Genomic DNA, 16,521 nt, shown 5'->3' on the forward strand with positions numbered 1-16,521 from the left:
AACATAATCGCACTCACACTGCATGTTTTACTCGCATATCAGAAATTAAAAAAAAAAAAAAAAGTAAAAAAAAAAAAAAGTATTATATAAACAAATTGAGATAAAAATGTGTTTTGTAATGGAAGAGCGAGATCTTCTGGCACAGGTTTAAAACTTAACAGAAGTTCTCCGCCTTATCTGCTATTGTTTTATGTGAACAAATAAATTTTCATTTCATTTTCATTTCATTTTTCATTTCATTTCAGATTAGGTACTTTTTTATTACGCTATTATCTACATAATGTAGTAGTGATATGACATAGGTTTTTCCAGAAAAGAACACTGTATGTTCTTCGTTAACCTCTTCGAAGCAAATCCAATGCTTCCATTCTTATTAACTTTCACTCAATAACCTCTCAAACAGTCTCTTAGTGCACTGCACTTCCGCTGGCTTTTTTCCAAGATCAAGGAATTATTTATGTTACAGCGAGATATTAAATCTTAATCGCGTCTGAAATTATATGTATGTTGTATATTTACCGGTAATATCATTAGATGCGTGTATACATCTCCTTTATCATGATCCTATAAGTACGCAACTGCTGGGCCCCAGGCCTCCTTTCTAATAAGAGAAAGAAAATAAGAATTTTCGGTAGAATCTGCTTTCCCAACTGGTGGATGAGTCAAACAGACAGACTGACGATTTAAAAGTGCCTATAACACAAGCCTACTTGAAAAAAATGGATGGATTTAGAGCTTTCAGTCTTAACACTTCCAAAGCCAAGTTACCGTGCTTTAACAATTATTACCACGTGTTGGAAGTCATAACGGAACCGATGGCTTAATATTGACAATTTTTTGACATAAAAATCCTCTACCTAATTGTTATAGACCTGAATCGCGAATCCTATTCAGCATCTCATGATTTTAAGTCGATCTCGACCATCTATTAGAACAATATAAAGTGTAAAGTTGTATTTAAAAAATTTAATGCCTTACGACACTATGGCATACAACACCATAATATGGTCAGCATTTGATTTCTTAGCGTCAAAAGGCTATACACCTCAAAGTATACACAAAAGGTCTAAACTATTAAACAGTATTGGCGTCATTCTCTTATAAAGAAGCCTTACTGGTGGTATCGACTAATCTCAATAATCCAGACTGCCTTTGCATGCAACATGTCCAACATAAAACTTGATAAAGATCTTCGATCTTCGACGACTACCCTAATAAAGAACCAACTATTATTTAGTGCGATAGAAGTCGGATACTTTTGTATCAGATAGAACCATAAAAATTACGCACAGGAAAAATACAATTAACCATACTTACATTAGCATTGACCATTACATTGACGGCCGAGTGGCGCAGTGGGCAGCGACCCTGCTTTCTGAGTCCAAGGTCGTGGGTTCGATTCCCAGAACTGGAAAATGTTTGTGTGATGAACATGATGTTTTCCAGTGTCTGGGTGTTTGTATTTATATATTATAAGTATTTATGTATATTATTCATAAAAATATTCATCAGTCATCTATGTATATTATTCATAAAAATATTCATCAGTCATCTATGTACCTATAACACAAGCTACGCTTACTGTGGGGCTAGATGTGTGTATTGTTAAAAAAAAAAAAAATTAGCATTTGACTTAACTGAGTGAGCCACACGATACACACATGATAATCGCGAGGCCTCAGACACTAGGCAGGTCACATTGGGGAAAGCGTTGTGCCTGCCCTTCGCCCCAAAGGGCACAAATAAGACATTGGTAATGATATCAATTTTACTGATATACGAGTATGTGCACACGCATAGCCCATGTTTCGGTGGCCCAGAACCATTCTTGAGCTCTCACGTTTATCGGGGTTTCTTGAACCAGTTTTCTTGAAACGGTTGTTGCAAAAGTGCAAGAAACTTAAAAAGAACGCATAACTTCTTGCCCTGCTACCCGCCCCGCTCCTAAGTAAGAGGTCAATCATCGCAGTCAACGCTCATCTTTTTTCAAAAAAGATTACGTTCTCTTCGTTCTTAAATGCGAAATCCGGTTAAAACGTAGAGACTGATTAACACAACCTGGAAAAATACCGGGTAACTAAATATTAAGTATATTATATATTATAAGATAAATCAAATTATATTTATGAAGACTGTGGGTACATTTATTAAGTGCAAGATATATTCTTCGCCTTCGCTTCGTAAATAATTGGTAAAGCCAATTAAAGTTTACAAGCAGCCAGATAATTGCACAACAGACTACAAAAGAGAGCGGAGTTTTGTTTAATTAACATGTATGAGTGTAATTGATGAGTGTGTATGTAATAAGTGTTTGTTTGCTCTACATGTACGAGAGTCATAAAAATAACGAAAAAAGACAAATTGAGACATATTGGTATATGAGTGTGCTATTGCTCATACTGAATGCGCAACTTTTTTTCTACTTTATTACCGATGCATAGCTTTACCTTAACGTATCATTTTTCAACATACATTTTATCCTGGGAAAATAAAGGGTTCCAGCTTGACTAAAAAAAAAGAGCCGAAGATGTATCTGGCAATAGGTAGAAGGTAAAAAAGATTCTAACAAGAACGAGCCTTATCTATTCTTCTTCGTCCTAATATTCTTGTCAGAGTGGTCGTGGTTATCACTTTGGGACACTGCTTGTGACTTTCTTGTGAAGGCTAATGGCAAAGGCTTTAGGTATTATTTAGTTCCCTAAGCCATTGAAGGTTCTTCTGGCTGGTTGCCAAGTCATTTATAAGTGGATATACCGCAATAACTCGCTCGCAATAGCCTTGTCTGTTAGTTTTTGAGCGGGAAGTAGGTAAGGGTGACAGATAGAACCAAAGAGATAGTACCGACTAGAATTGGTTATGTGGGTAAGGCTTTGACCCTTTTATCTCCAACACGCACCTAAAACTTTTCGAAGTTATGTGCATTTGTAATTTTAGCAATTGAATATCACTTGGTTTAGCAGTGAAGGAAAACATCATGAGAAAACCTGCATGTCTGACAGTTCTCCATAATATTATCAAAGGCCACCACGAGAGGCCACTGTAGTGGGCCGTTAATAGGATCACGATGATGACTAAGATCGCAAGACAGGGTATCGCATTATTTCTCCTTACCTCCATACACTAATCTATTACGGTTTTGTTTATTAATATTATGTTATATTTTATTACAGGAAACAAGCTCAAGTGGCGCGCGTTGATGCAGAAAAGGAAGGAATAGTAGTACCTCTTACATTAGAAGATTATTGCATTAAGACAGTTAAGTCAACACAAGAACCTCAAGTAAGTAATTCTCTTATAAGTAGAGTAGTTTCATTCTCTCTTCCTTCTGTCGTATACTCCTCAAGTCTGAGGGTTGTGATCAACTCCATCCACGATTTTCCTGTTCTCGATGGTACGCCGTCTCATCCTATCTCCAGCTAATTGGAGAGTATTGTATCGTGTTTTAGTAGTAAAAGTCTTTTTTGTATTAGAGCTCGTCTGGTGAAGCACTACCGTCATTCTTATTGCTTTGTTCCGGTTTGAAAGGCTTTATTGCCGGTGTAATTACAGGCACATGAGCAGTGGCGTGGTTATGCAGATGATATACTTATACTATACTTGCGGGTAGGCTTTTTATAACTCCTAAAATATCTATCCTTAAGTTTTTTATAACTCTTACTGGAGATTTTCTTCATTTTATATAATCTGCATACCCTCTATGCACGCCACTGCAAATGAGGCTTAACCAACTCCTCAGATTGATGGTCACAGGGCGACATTTTGTAGGACGGGTTCCTTGCATGCCATGCGAAGTTTTTTTCTGCTCATAGGCGATGGTTACCTTTAACCGTCAATTGTTACTAAAAATAAATCGTATACGGTGGGGTGGAATCGAGTGTGCACCAAATCAGGTCAGGCAAAGACTGCAGCTACGTAATCTCGTTCTTTCTACCTTGCAAGAGATTATCTCCGTATTTCTTGGCACTGTGTCCGAAGTACTCCAGAATTCGCTTTAGGCAGACGGCAGGTTTTTTTTTTTGCGTCTTGCCTGCCGCAGAGTGTCGTTTTTGCATTCATTAACGAATAAACATTATGGATAAGTTGCAAAACTATTTTTATTAAGTAAGGTGTTGCCATTTAGTTTACTATAACATCACAAAATCATGTTATGAGCCTCATACGTACTTGAAAACTATACCAGATATTTTTAAACTGAATTGTACAACCAGAGCCCGCCGGTTAGTTAAAGGCTGCTTAATTTAGGAGTTTGACTGATAGATCAATCTATGCCAGCCTTTTTGTGTATCGCGAATCTGTAGTGGCCGGAGTACCGTTGAATGTTTGTACTGAACATGTCTAACATTGGTAGTCACTGGATGGACATAATACATTAAAGGGGTTAAGGGGTGAGGCTGGACCACAGATTTAAGAACATACAGAAACCGTGTACTCGACTGAATATTGAAGTATCATAATCAACTCCACTTTAGAATGGTTTCTCAAACAAACTGTTAGTAACTTCACACCATTTAGCAGTTGACTGTAATTATTTTACCTCTTAAATGTTCTAAACGATAACCATAAATTGGGAAACAGTTTGTGAGCTAGCAACATTCCGCGAGTGTTAATTGTGATGCGCTCGGGGCGTGTTTTTTGGACATTGTTGTAATGGCTGTAGAAGGATTCTGTATGATCTTAATTCAATGGGCTGGACAAAGTTAGTCAAAAGCCAAAGAAATGTGGATAAACTTACCTACATGAAACCAGGCAGTGGAAGTCAGTTAATTGAGACGATGCGCTTTTTTTTAGGGCATTACTAAGACTCCGCTGTCCGTCCGCATGTCTGACTCTCCGTCTGTCACCAGACTGTATCTCATGAACCGTCATAGTTAAATCATTGAAATTTACACATATAATGTATTTCAGTTGCCGCTATAGCAAACTACATAAAAGCAGCAAAAAAAAAAAAAAATTAAGGGATACAAAAGATATATGAATATTTTTGCCGTTTTTATAGATAAAATGTTTTGGGAAACCTTCGTGCTTGAGACTCGCGCTTGGCCGGTTTTTATTGTTTAATGCACTAAGTACAAGTTCGCCCAATCTTAAAATACTTTTACTTTTACCGCCTACTCTTTTGGATATTGCTTCTCAGGCATCCAAAGGTCTCCGTGTGTGTACAGGGCATCTAACGTGGGGACCAACGACAAGCCAAAACAAGGTTGTAGCTTTTTGTCGATAATTTTTTTCTGTTTTTTTTTTTCTTTTATTTATCACGCCTGGTGGTTCACGATGATGCAGTCTAAGATGGTAACGGACTGACCTGTTAGTGGTATGGCAATAAACCCGTACTCCAAAACGGTTTCTTCGCGGTCTCGTACTGGAACGCTAAATCGCTTGACAGCAAGTCTTTGTCGGTAGGGCGGCAGAACATAGACTAAAAAGATGCTAGACCAGAACTGACAAAATTCAAAAATTATAAATTCTTAAATTCCCGGCCTTAAATTAAATTAAATTCTTAAATACCCACTTAGTTACTCGTATAAAACCTCTCCACTGCGTGAGATAGGTCGACAAATACTTATTTACAATTAAAGTTACTAACATAATTCTGTCTTTAGCTCGTTTTATGTCTTATTGTCATACCTACTTGTTTACTTAGCTGAGTTGCTTATATCACAAAGATAAAAGCATCCCACTAAAATTGCGTGATCCTCAATTGCGTGGATTGTTTGTCAATAAAATTGTTTACATTTTCCGACGTACGGCGGACGTCTGATAGTTCCCTTTTGTGTGATAGCTTTATCATTATTAACTATACAAAAACAGCAGAAAATATAAATTTGTTACTAAAACACGTAATATTTTCCTACGTTTCGGATCCCGTACGGTATGCCGCGGTGATACGGAACCCTATCATAGCCCTAGTTCCATTCGTTCTTGACCTTATTATTTTATCTCACTGGAATCTGTTTAATGCTATATTAATATAAAATCGAGTTTGTATGGAAGAAATCTATTGAGAGATAAGTTGTCCTTGTACACGTCCTGTCCTGTTATTTTTAGTACTAAAAAAATAAATAAATAAAATGGATGGATGGATTGTTGTTACTGTTTCACGCAAAAAGTACTGCATAAATTAGTTATATATTTTAACAATGCGCATAATATTACAGTATTTAATTTATTGTTATAAATATAAAAACCTATTGAAATTTAAAGAAAATGAACTTTGTCTTTTACACTAAGTAATTAGGAAAGTTTGAAAGTTATCGGCGATGATCTTTCGCTAAAACTTGCCTGTTAGCATAGAGTACGCCGGCGCGTAACATGGCAGTTCAGGGTTATACGCGACAATAATACTTCTCACTCGAAAGAAATCAGAAATCCAACGCAGAAGTCGCGGGCATCTTCTAGTAATATTATAAATGCAAATGTGTGTATGGATTGATGGATGAATGCATGTATGTTTGTTACTCTTTCACTCAAAAACTACTAAACCAATTAGACTGAAATTTGGAACGAAGATAGATTGTACCCTAGATAAAAAAATAGGGTACTTTTTATCCCGGAAAAATTTATTGTTTCTGACGGCAACAGAAATTTTAATTATAAAAAACTTAAGGATAGGCATTCTAAGAGTTATAAAAAGCCTACCCTCAAGTATTTATAACTCCTCCGCCGGGAGCAGAACCCCGGACCTCCCTGCATCTAGACCAAAGCGCTCAGCTCTGTGCCACGGAACTCAACTTGTTACTTCACAGGCTCACAGTAAATAAAATTAATCTTCATCGTTATTTTGGACACACCCGCCATCTTTTATATTAGATAAGCATAGTTTTTCTTGCTGATTATAATTTCGATGGCGCGGCTTATCGATTAACTATACGATTAAGATTTAATTTTAAATGACAAACCACTAGGCCATCACGGCTTAATAAAAACATTATAATTTTTAAACCCGGAGGTGGGCGTTAATAGCTGTAACACAGTTGTTACCGTTCCTTAGATTATAAGAATCCGTTGTAAATGAGACACAATAAAGACAATTATTCATTATTAATATTAATAATGAATATTATTTTTTATATTATTAAGCAATAATTTAATAATAATATTAATAATATTCATTATTAATATTATTATTAAATTATTGCTCTAACCAGGTTGCTCTTCTAATAATTTAAAATGACATTGTGAGATGGTGATAACAAAAAAAAAAAACACCCGGCTAAGTTTGTTGTGGGCTTCTTCTTAGACCAGGACGCGTTTGGAACCCTCGTAGCTTTAGTTTTAAGTTTACGAATGTGGTTATCGCCATCATCTCACTACCGTGTGGTTCTTATGTACGCATCAAAAGTGCCACCTGTGGGCCTACTTGAATAAAGATATTTTTGACTTTGACTTTGACTTTATTATAAAGCCGTGATGGCCTAGTGGTTATAGCTTCGGCCTCTTTTCCGGGGAGACCTAGTTCCATTCCTTCACTCATCTCTTAACTTTCCAGAAGTATCTGGCCACTACTGTTGCGGACTACAGAATTATAAAGGAGAGATGATATTATGTGATTATTAAATCGATTAACACTTTCAATAGGGAATCTGACTACTTTTCAGTACCTATATTCTTAAAAATATTAGGAACAATATATGGAATCAGGACTAAAACAGCAATGTAATGCATCTCTTTTCTCTTATAGGCTTGATAAGCTGCCAGAAAGAGACACTAGTACAATGTGCCTTTCGGAATTATGTAGGTTGTCACACAGTTCGAAGGTGCTAGCGATGGGTTGCAGTTGATTTGGTTTGTCAAATCAAAAATAGTAGGTCACTTTTGGTGTTTTTTTTCTGTAACAATTAATCTCGGAAAATCTATACCGAATCTAAAAATCATTTTTCTATTATTATGGAAAAAAGTCCACTATAGGGCAGGGTTACAAATACAAAGCCTAGAATCTTTAGATAAGGTAAACTAAAAAAAAATTACCTTAGTTTACATAAGTAGTTTATGTCAGTAGGTATATTGACGTAAGATGCTTTATAAGATTTCGATTGAATTTAGGAGCGGTCCAGTTAAGTTTATGAATGCATTTCTTTGATTTGCCATTGATCACTTCATCTATAAGAAACCTGCATCATCATCATCATCATCATCATCATCATCCAATAACCCATGACCGTCCCACTACAGAGTACGGATCTACTTCAGAAGGGTTTAAGCCATATCCCACCACGCTGGCCAAGTGCGAGTTGGTAGACTTCACATGACTTTGAGGTGAAGAACTCTCAGGCATGCAGGTTTTCTCGCGATGTTTTCCTTTGCGGTTAAAATACTAAGACCTAACCTATCTATCACTGCTTTTTATTGTAACATAGAAAATATCTAATAAAAAGTTTATTTTAAATTTTTTTTAATTATTATTTTAAAATGCCATGGTAAATTATGATAGCGGGCTAACCTGTTTGTGGTATGGCAGTAAAAAGCCATAACCCTTTTTCTTCACAACATCGTACCGAAACGCTAAATCGCTTGGCGCCACGTTTTTGTCGACAGAGTATTGATTAGCCGCAACCTAAGAGCCTCGCAACGTACCAGACCAGAGAAAATTCGGTACCCAGCAATTCCCAAACTGCCCTGGGCTCGAAAGCAGTGGCGTGCACTTCATACATGCACAAGAGCACTGCATACCCTAAAATTTTTATATGACTCATAAATGCGTAGGATTTTTCCATTTTATGGCACCTTCCTTCTTTATGCACACCCTGGTCAAAAACCCTGTGCACGCCACTGCTCGAACGACCATAAGAAATTTTAACCAAACGACTAACTTTTATTCACAAGCATAGTTTCACATTTTTCATGTAGATTTCTAACAGAAATTCTAAAATAACTTCGTAGCAACCTTTCATCACATGAATACAAACATTATGTTTCAAAACGAAATATATATACTTAACGACGGTTGTAGTGTGACCGGAAAAGCAGTTCAGCAAATTATTTTTAAATTATTAGTATTATGATACCTAAAGGTATCGATTTTGATAAACTCATTTAAAATAATAGAAACTAACACTCACTTTTGGTTAACTTGAAAAAACGAAACAAAGGTGAACTTCGTTTTATTTTAGTCCTGATTCTATTTTATTCATTACTCTGAGTAAATATGCCACATTAACTGTCCTTTATGTTACATTAAACCACGTGACGTCATCTGTGGGTAAATAAAACGATCTAGTGAATAGATGCTTTAAAAAAAAAATCGAAATGGGTCTAAAAACAATACAGTGTAGTACTGCATTGTACTTAAACTTCTGTTATATTATATTCATTGATGATCCACGAAAGTCGACCATTTGGAGATTACGACCTCCCTAGCACAGCGGTGAGCTCTGTGGTATAAAGTTCCCGGGCTCGATTCCCGGCAGGAGGAGATTTTGGAATTTACAATTTCTGAATTTTCTCCGGTCTGGTCTGGCGCGGCGGGAGGCTTCGGCCGTGGCTAGTTACCACCCTACCGACAAAGACGTGCCGCTAAGCGATTTAGCGTAGAAACCGATTTGGGTTAAATATAACTGCCATACTCCCTCACAGGTTAGCCCGCTATCATCTTATACTGCATCATCACTTAACACCAGGTAAGATTGTCAAGGGCCAAATTGTAGTGGAACAAAAAAATACGATAATCGGCCTTTGTATATCCTGGTTCCATGGTGTAAAACTTTAATTTAGGGCAATGAAACAATAAGTCAAATTTTTTAATAATAGATACTTATTATACCTCAATAATTCGCTTCTACAATTTTATTTAGAAAGAGCGCTATCAGCAAAGTTTGCTTTGAGGCTTACACAGATGACGTCACACGCCAATCGTGTTTCGTTGGGAGTGAACCACAGATTATTTTTTAGTTTTTTTTTATTTCATTTAAAATTATAAATAATTATTATTTCATAAAAAATTGGACAATGGTTTCATCTTACTAACATTGTATAAACTTATAAAGGTTGTAAGCGACATGTTATCAGAAACTGTAACTTGGGGTTCAGCACTAGTTCTAGCGATGGCATTTGATGTCGGTCTTAATGAATTTGCCGATACTTTTACTGTTTAGAAATGAAATCATCTATTTAGTCTGTCTAATTCTTAGTCCGGCGGGAAGCTGTTTCTCTAAAAGTTCAAATAAAGTTTACGGCTCGGTCAAATACCTAGAAACCAACGCGTCAATGTGACAAGCGCTTGCGTAGGTATTGCTATCCCTCTCTCTCACAAACGTTGCGTATGTAGATCAATAAGCGTTTTAATCGCACTATTCGCGATACACTGCGTAGGTATTCAAAAATTACAAAATTGGTAACCCATAAATTCCGACGTAAATGGTATTTGTATTTTTGCTGTATAACGTATATAATATATATACATATATAGGAATTAAGCGTAACTTCTTCACATACATAGTTTTGGTTAACTTGTCCCTTACACCCTGTATAAATAAGTTTTATATTTTTTTTAAATTACTGTCCGGTTTCCTATTGTGTTCTTTTTATATAATCATCCGAACAATTCTAGCTCGTGCGAAGTTGTTGTATTAATATACTAAATTTGTTTCCAGCTCGATATGACTGACTTCTATGACGACGATTACGACGACCTCGACACGGACTCCGAGGGCGAGCACGAGGGTGGTGAGGACGCTGACGACAGCGGCAACGGCGAGTCGTGATACGTCTTGATCTCACACGACGAACGGACAACCAGACGTATATAACACATATTGGAATATCGGATAGAAGCGGAGTTGCGTTGCGGAAATCCATGAGAATATATACACTTCTTCCGCTCAAAAGTCTGCAATACACCCACACAGAATTTTGGATGAACTATGTGAAACTAAATAAATAGGTACATCATTTATTTCATTATTTAGATACGTTTAGTATTTTGATTTTATATTTCATAAGTATTAAATAAAAACACTAAGTATCTAAATCGGTCGAATCGCATAGCACCAATGTACACCGCTGATGTACGTGCCGCGTCTCTGAAGTAGCCGACACCCGTCTTTCGGCATTATTTGGCGCGGCGCGGCGGGTGCTTTTAAAGCAAGCAAACTTTTGAGTGGAAGAACTTATACAATTAACATAAAGTTTAATTTGCTATAATCCGCGACAACCGGAAATATCTTTAGCTTTAATATTTTTTTGTAGGCAGCACCTAAAAGATCATCCGGCATACGTTCTGACGTGCTTATAACATACAGCCTGGCTCTGAATATGTTGGCTCATTCCCTCGCCCAAGTAGGCCATGCTCCATACTAGAAAAATCAAAGCCCTGTGTCCGGCTGTTGCAAGTTATAGCAAATTAAGCATAATATTGATTGGTAAATTGAAGTTAGACCCTGATCGGGGGCGAATCGCTTGACTAGTTCAGAAACATATGTATTAATTGACGTAAGCAATATCGTAGCATTTTGTATTTTAGATATTATAAACCCAGATTTACATTGGGCTAGTTAGGCCCTGTACTTTTGGGTGCAACTTACTGAATTTAGCTCAGTAAACAGCAGTGGTTTTTTAAGCTAACAACTTGTACGTAGATTGCGTTAATGCGCTTTAAATAGTCTGTTCGGTCGAGTCCACTTTGGTACAGGGAACTTTTATGTCCTCTTTGTTAGGTAATACAGTTCAGTGGGCTTTTCATATTTCATACCTTGACGACTCTAAAATAAGTCATATAGTCCATCTTTAAAACAAAACTAAATATAAAGCCTATAATCTTAAAAGAAAAGTATCAACAATTTCAAAATAATACTGCTTTGAGAGATTGTGGTAGGGCTGATGTATTACCTAAGAGGTTTTTAGAGCAAGAATAATACCCACAACGCTCTTCCTACGTAGTTGGCGGTTTTTAACGGTTATTTTGTCATGTTAGTGATGATAACAATCCAGTATGTGCTCTATTATTGTAGGATAAAAAGTAATCTTACTTTTCAAACCACTCTCTGCGCAGGAACAAACAGACCGACAAATTTAGACAAGTAAGCGTAGGCTCAGTCCTAATTACAGTTACTGACGTTGTGTAAATCGGCTTTGACGCTGTCGTCAAAAATGTAAACTGCAAATTTGACTATGCTATTAGTATTATAATATAGATGAACAGTTGATAGAAGCAGGCGTTACTTTGCGGAATTCCATGATATACAATGAATATAAAGCTCCATTTGCTATATTCCGCGAAGAGCAGGAGAATGCGTACGGTGTAATTTATAATTCCTTCAATTTTTATAGTCCACACCGAATAGATCTTCGGCAGTGGACTCTGCACGCACGTTTCGCTCCGAAATCGGAGCATCCTCAGGCAATGTTGCAATGTACGAAAGAAGAAAGAAGTCGATTCTCTTACTTTTCGCGGAATTTAGTAAATTAAGCTTAATATTTATTGAAACCATACAAAGACGTGGTCAAAAGTTATATATAAACAAGCGTGTATTTGTTACACACGCTTGTTTATATATAACTAGCGATAGCGACAAATCGTGTTCATGTCTAGTTTAAATTTGCTGATACTTTAAACTGGAAAGTGAGGGATACCCAAATCCAAAAAGATGTATCATTGATTTGATCTCTGGTTATGATTTAACAACGTACGCCACTAGGGTGCGCTGCGTATATTTTATTTACTATTTAGATATATTTTCTGTTCTTTCAGTATGTTGTACAAAATAATCTCCATGAAATAGACGTTATTCCTATCAACATTAATGTATTACATACAACAGTGCGTATTGCCAGTCATGCCTTATGGCTCCGAAAGTTTTGATTTGATATGTATGTATTTAATACCCAGAGGGAGTTTAAAAAAATCTAATTCGCCATTTTGTAGTGGCGACCATTTTGGACCGATTTTCATCAAACAACGAAGAAAACTCCCGGCTGATTCAATAAAAAAAAAATCAGAATTGGTTTATCCCGTCGGAAGCTATGATGACACAGATATACACACACACATAGTCACATCAAACTTATTACACATCAGTCTTTCTTGCGTCGGGAGTTTAAAACCAAATCTAAATAATCATCCTGATCTGCTATTGTGTGTAGGCACGCCTTATTTTCACCGTTTCAACAAAACATAATGAAGCAAACAAAACTTTACTTTACGCGTTATACTAGCTTCTGCGCTTCTATCAAAACATTTGATCTATAGCAAAATGTGGTTTTATTAAAATTATTATTTCCAAACCGAACGATAAACTTTACTACAGATTTAACCTTCTTGGATCCCAAATTGAGTCATCGTCGATTAGAACCTTTAACAAAGTCCAGTATGACAAATTAATCCTTCTGTGTGTATTACTTTTGAGAGTCCGTACCGATCATAAAAAAATCTATAGCTTAATAGCAAGGTCACATAATATGCAACTCACTACCCAAAAATTTCGGACGTCATGCATGTTGAGTAAGTTTTGTTTTACTTTTACTCAACACACGCGGCTTCACGTGATGTGTTGCCCATGTGTTCCCGGCGTAACACTAACTAATATCGTTCAATAAGTCATTTACTATTTTTTAATTTTAGATATACTTAATATAAATTTAGGGCCTATAAATAATAGTAGACCAATATTTCGAATTAATTTTTATTTCATAAATAAATCATTTTAAAATAGATTTCTGTGATTATCAAGAAAATATTGAATATTTTTTTATCATTCTATGATATTGTTTTTCCTTTATTTTAACTAATACAATTACTGTTATTTGTATATTAATAAACCTTTTTGGACTAAAGATAATAATTCAAAATAACTAAAACCTGACTACTGTTCTTTAAACACTTTTAATACCGAAAAACATTACCTTGGTCAGATAAAAATTATAGCACTGAAGAAAGTTTAATTATTTTGTATGTAAATTATAAATATATCCATCTGAGCAAGGTAATAATTGTTAAACACATGTAATTTGCATTGATATCGTTGGCATTTGCTTTCACGTGCCACAGGCGTATATGACGTCATGCCAAATACAATATGGCGGACAAAATCACGCAAACATACAAATTTAATTTATATTAATAAAACGTTTTCAATGATGGTATTTTAAATAGCAGTTTTTTCGGGTTTTAGTTTCGTTTTGCTTGTGTTATAATTTGCGGTGGTCATTGGACGATATGTTCTTAAAAAGCCAGCAATAAGTCTAGGATTCGGAGAGCTGTCTGTTTCTAAAACGCATGATTTTTTTTATGACAGCATATCTAGTATTAGATTGACCGAAGTTATGTAAGCAATCTGCTATATAATGTGGACGCTAATTCTAAGATGAAGCACGTTTGTATATTTTTCCAACAAAAAAAAAATATTCTTGAACATTTATGACCAAATCTAATTGACATGATCCGAAAATTTTGTATATATTAAATATATATTATTACACTAACCCCGTTTGAATGATTAATTACGAATACTGTACAAAGATTTATTGAGTGTCAGAGTATCAATTATGACTTTTAATCAGATTAAAGACGCTCAAATCACATGTATAATAAATATAACAAAAGTTAATTCAGTGCATATAAGATTTAATAATAATCAAAGAGTACATGCATAATGTGTCCAACTAATTAGGGACAGCTAGTTTTATCAGCATATAGAAAATTCTAATTCTTCTGAACTGGTCTGGAAGACAAAGTCGTACGCCCTTAAAAGGTTATCCCGCTACCATCTTAGACTGGATCATCATTAATCACCGGATGAGATTGCACTCAAGGGCTAACAAGCCTTGGAATATAAAAAAGCTATGAGAAATAACTGGTGTATTTTTCTTATACAGAGATCGCTTATCTAACTGGGCTTGGAAACTAATCAAAAATGAGATTTTTTCTGTCATAAAACGCTAAAACGTATATGCATGCCCATTATTTATCAAGTAACACGGTACAAGTTGTCCGTAATTAGCTGGCACCACCATTAATTACTCTATTATTATACCTTAGCGATACATGAACATAACGAAATTATTTAAGTAAAACATAATTAATTTTATTAGTATATACGTCGATCTACATTAAGCTAACTTTAAATTTTGACTTTAAAACCTGTTTCATATAATTAGAATATCTTGAAATATTGGCTTGTATTTCTTCAAGATATCAAAATGCCACATAGTATATTATTATATATATAAATATAGAACTGGCGGCTGGGGTTAGGGAGAGAGGGGTTTAGGGAGTTGAGTATGCAGAATGTGATGAATGCTCAGACCTGGATGTTTCTTGATTGCTTGATTGTAAGGTACTCATATAGGCTGTAGGGAACTCATAAGATCCCAAGCATTCCAGAGCTCTGCAGTGATTATTACAAAGGCGAAGCAAATCGCTTCAACTATCCATTGGATAGAAATGATAGTAAAATCTATGTCTATGAAATAGGTAACACTTTGTACGTATAACACAGACTATATATTATAAAATGAAGTGTGTCTGTCTGATTGTTACCATTTATCGTCTAAGAGAAATTAAGAAGGTGAACGGGTGATAGAAATTCGTCTTTTGACGTTCGCTCCTTTTAGATATTTGCATTCTCCACCCAGTCGTCCAGATAACTTAGAAGTCAAAAGTTTAGCTTGAATCTATAACTTAGAATAACATGAGGCATACTTGTATTGTATCAGATCTTAGTCGTTCTCTTTGTACATATATATTTTATGATTTTTAAGCTTTTTCATTGTAACATTGTGTACTTATTCTGATTCATTCATATCAAGCCAAAACATAATATTTTTAATCTACTTATATTTTTACCTAACATTGAAAAGTACACATAATTAATTAACACTTATTTTTTTTTTTCATTGAATCTGTGAATAGCAGTGTGTATGAATGAATGAGAATCAATTTAAGATTTCTTCTCTGCCTGTATCAAAAGAACGAATTAAAATATTTTTTAACGATGACTACAAATATGTTGAACACAAAACTTCTATCTGAATTGTATGGGTAAAATTAAAATTTTTATCAAGTATCGTATAGCACGGTGTAGATCCCACCAGTCAGATTACAGAAATATCAACAAATGTGATAGCTCTGGGTACTACACTGTAAATTTTGATACGTTTGAGATTAGTAATGTTTGTAAGGGTACATGATTATCCTCTTGTACCTAGCGCTAATCCTTTCTTTGGCTTTAATATTATGTTGAAGAACTTTCTCACGCATAATTTTTTTATCATACTTGTCCAATTTGTATGGATTTGTAAATAGAAAAGATGCATACTCAACCTATATGTAGCTTATATTTCCTACACTTTTTTTATTTTAATAGGTACTTTAATATATTTAATTATCTGTGGAAAATACTAGATTATGATCGTTGACGCTCATGCGTAACCCCTAAAGCTTTGTTTGAACAGATTAATAATAACAAATGCCATTGTAGCAGGTCAACTAGGGTCGGATTTGTGTCATCAATTTATCCAATCGTTTTTGACGAAAGTAACTTAAAATGTAATGTTGGCGCTTTTATTTCAAATGGAATTTACAAACTCGTC

The 16,521-nt window shown here is 35.3% G+C and overlaps 1 protein-coding gene across 2 annotated transcripts in view; it reads left to right on the forward strand.

Moving 5' to 3' along the window:
• Positions 1 to 12,187, forward strand: part of LOC120633152 (ubiquitin-conjugating enzyme E2 R2) — a 39,859-nt gene extending 27,672 nt beyond the window's left edge. The window contains exons 4-6 of one of the 2 annotated variants that reach the window (XM_039903280.1): positions 3,171 to 3,279; positions 5,135 to 5,200; positions 10,587 to 12,187. In XM_039903280.1, coding sequence (XP_039759214.1) covers positions 3,171 to 3,279; positions 5,135 to 5,200; positions 10,587 to 10,697 — 286 coding nt within the window. In that variant the 3' untranslated portion in view covers positions 10,698 to 12,187. The remainder of the gene's footprint in view (positions 1 to 3,170; positions 3,280 to 5,134; positions 5,201 to 10,586) is intronic. The other variant, XM_039903281.1, reaches the window with a different exon arrangement.
• The last annotated feature ends 4,334 nt before the right edge of the window (positions 12,188 to 16,521 follow it).

Source organism: Pararge aegeria, chromosome 21, assembly GCF_905163445.1.
Source record: "Pararge aegeria chromosome 21, ilParAegt1.1, whole genome shotgun sequence".
In the NCBI taxonomy this organism is placed as follows: Eukaryota; Metazoa; Arthropoda; class Insecta; order Lepidoptera; family Nymphalidae; genus Pararge; species Pararge aegeria.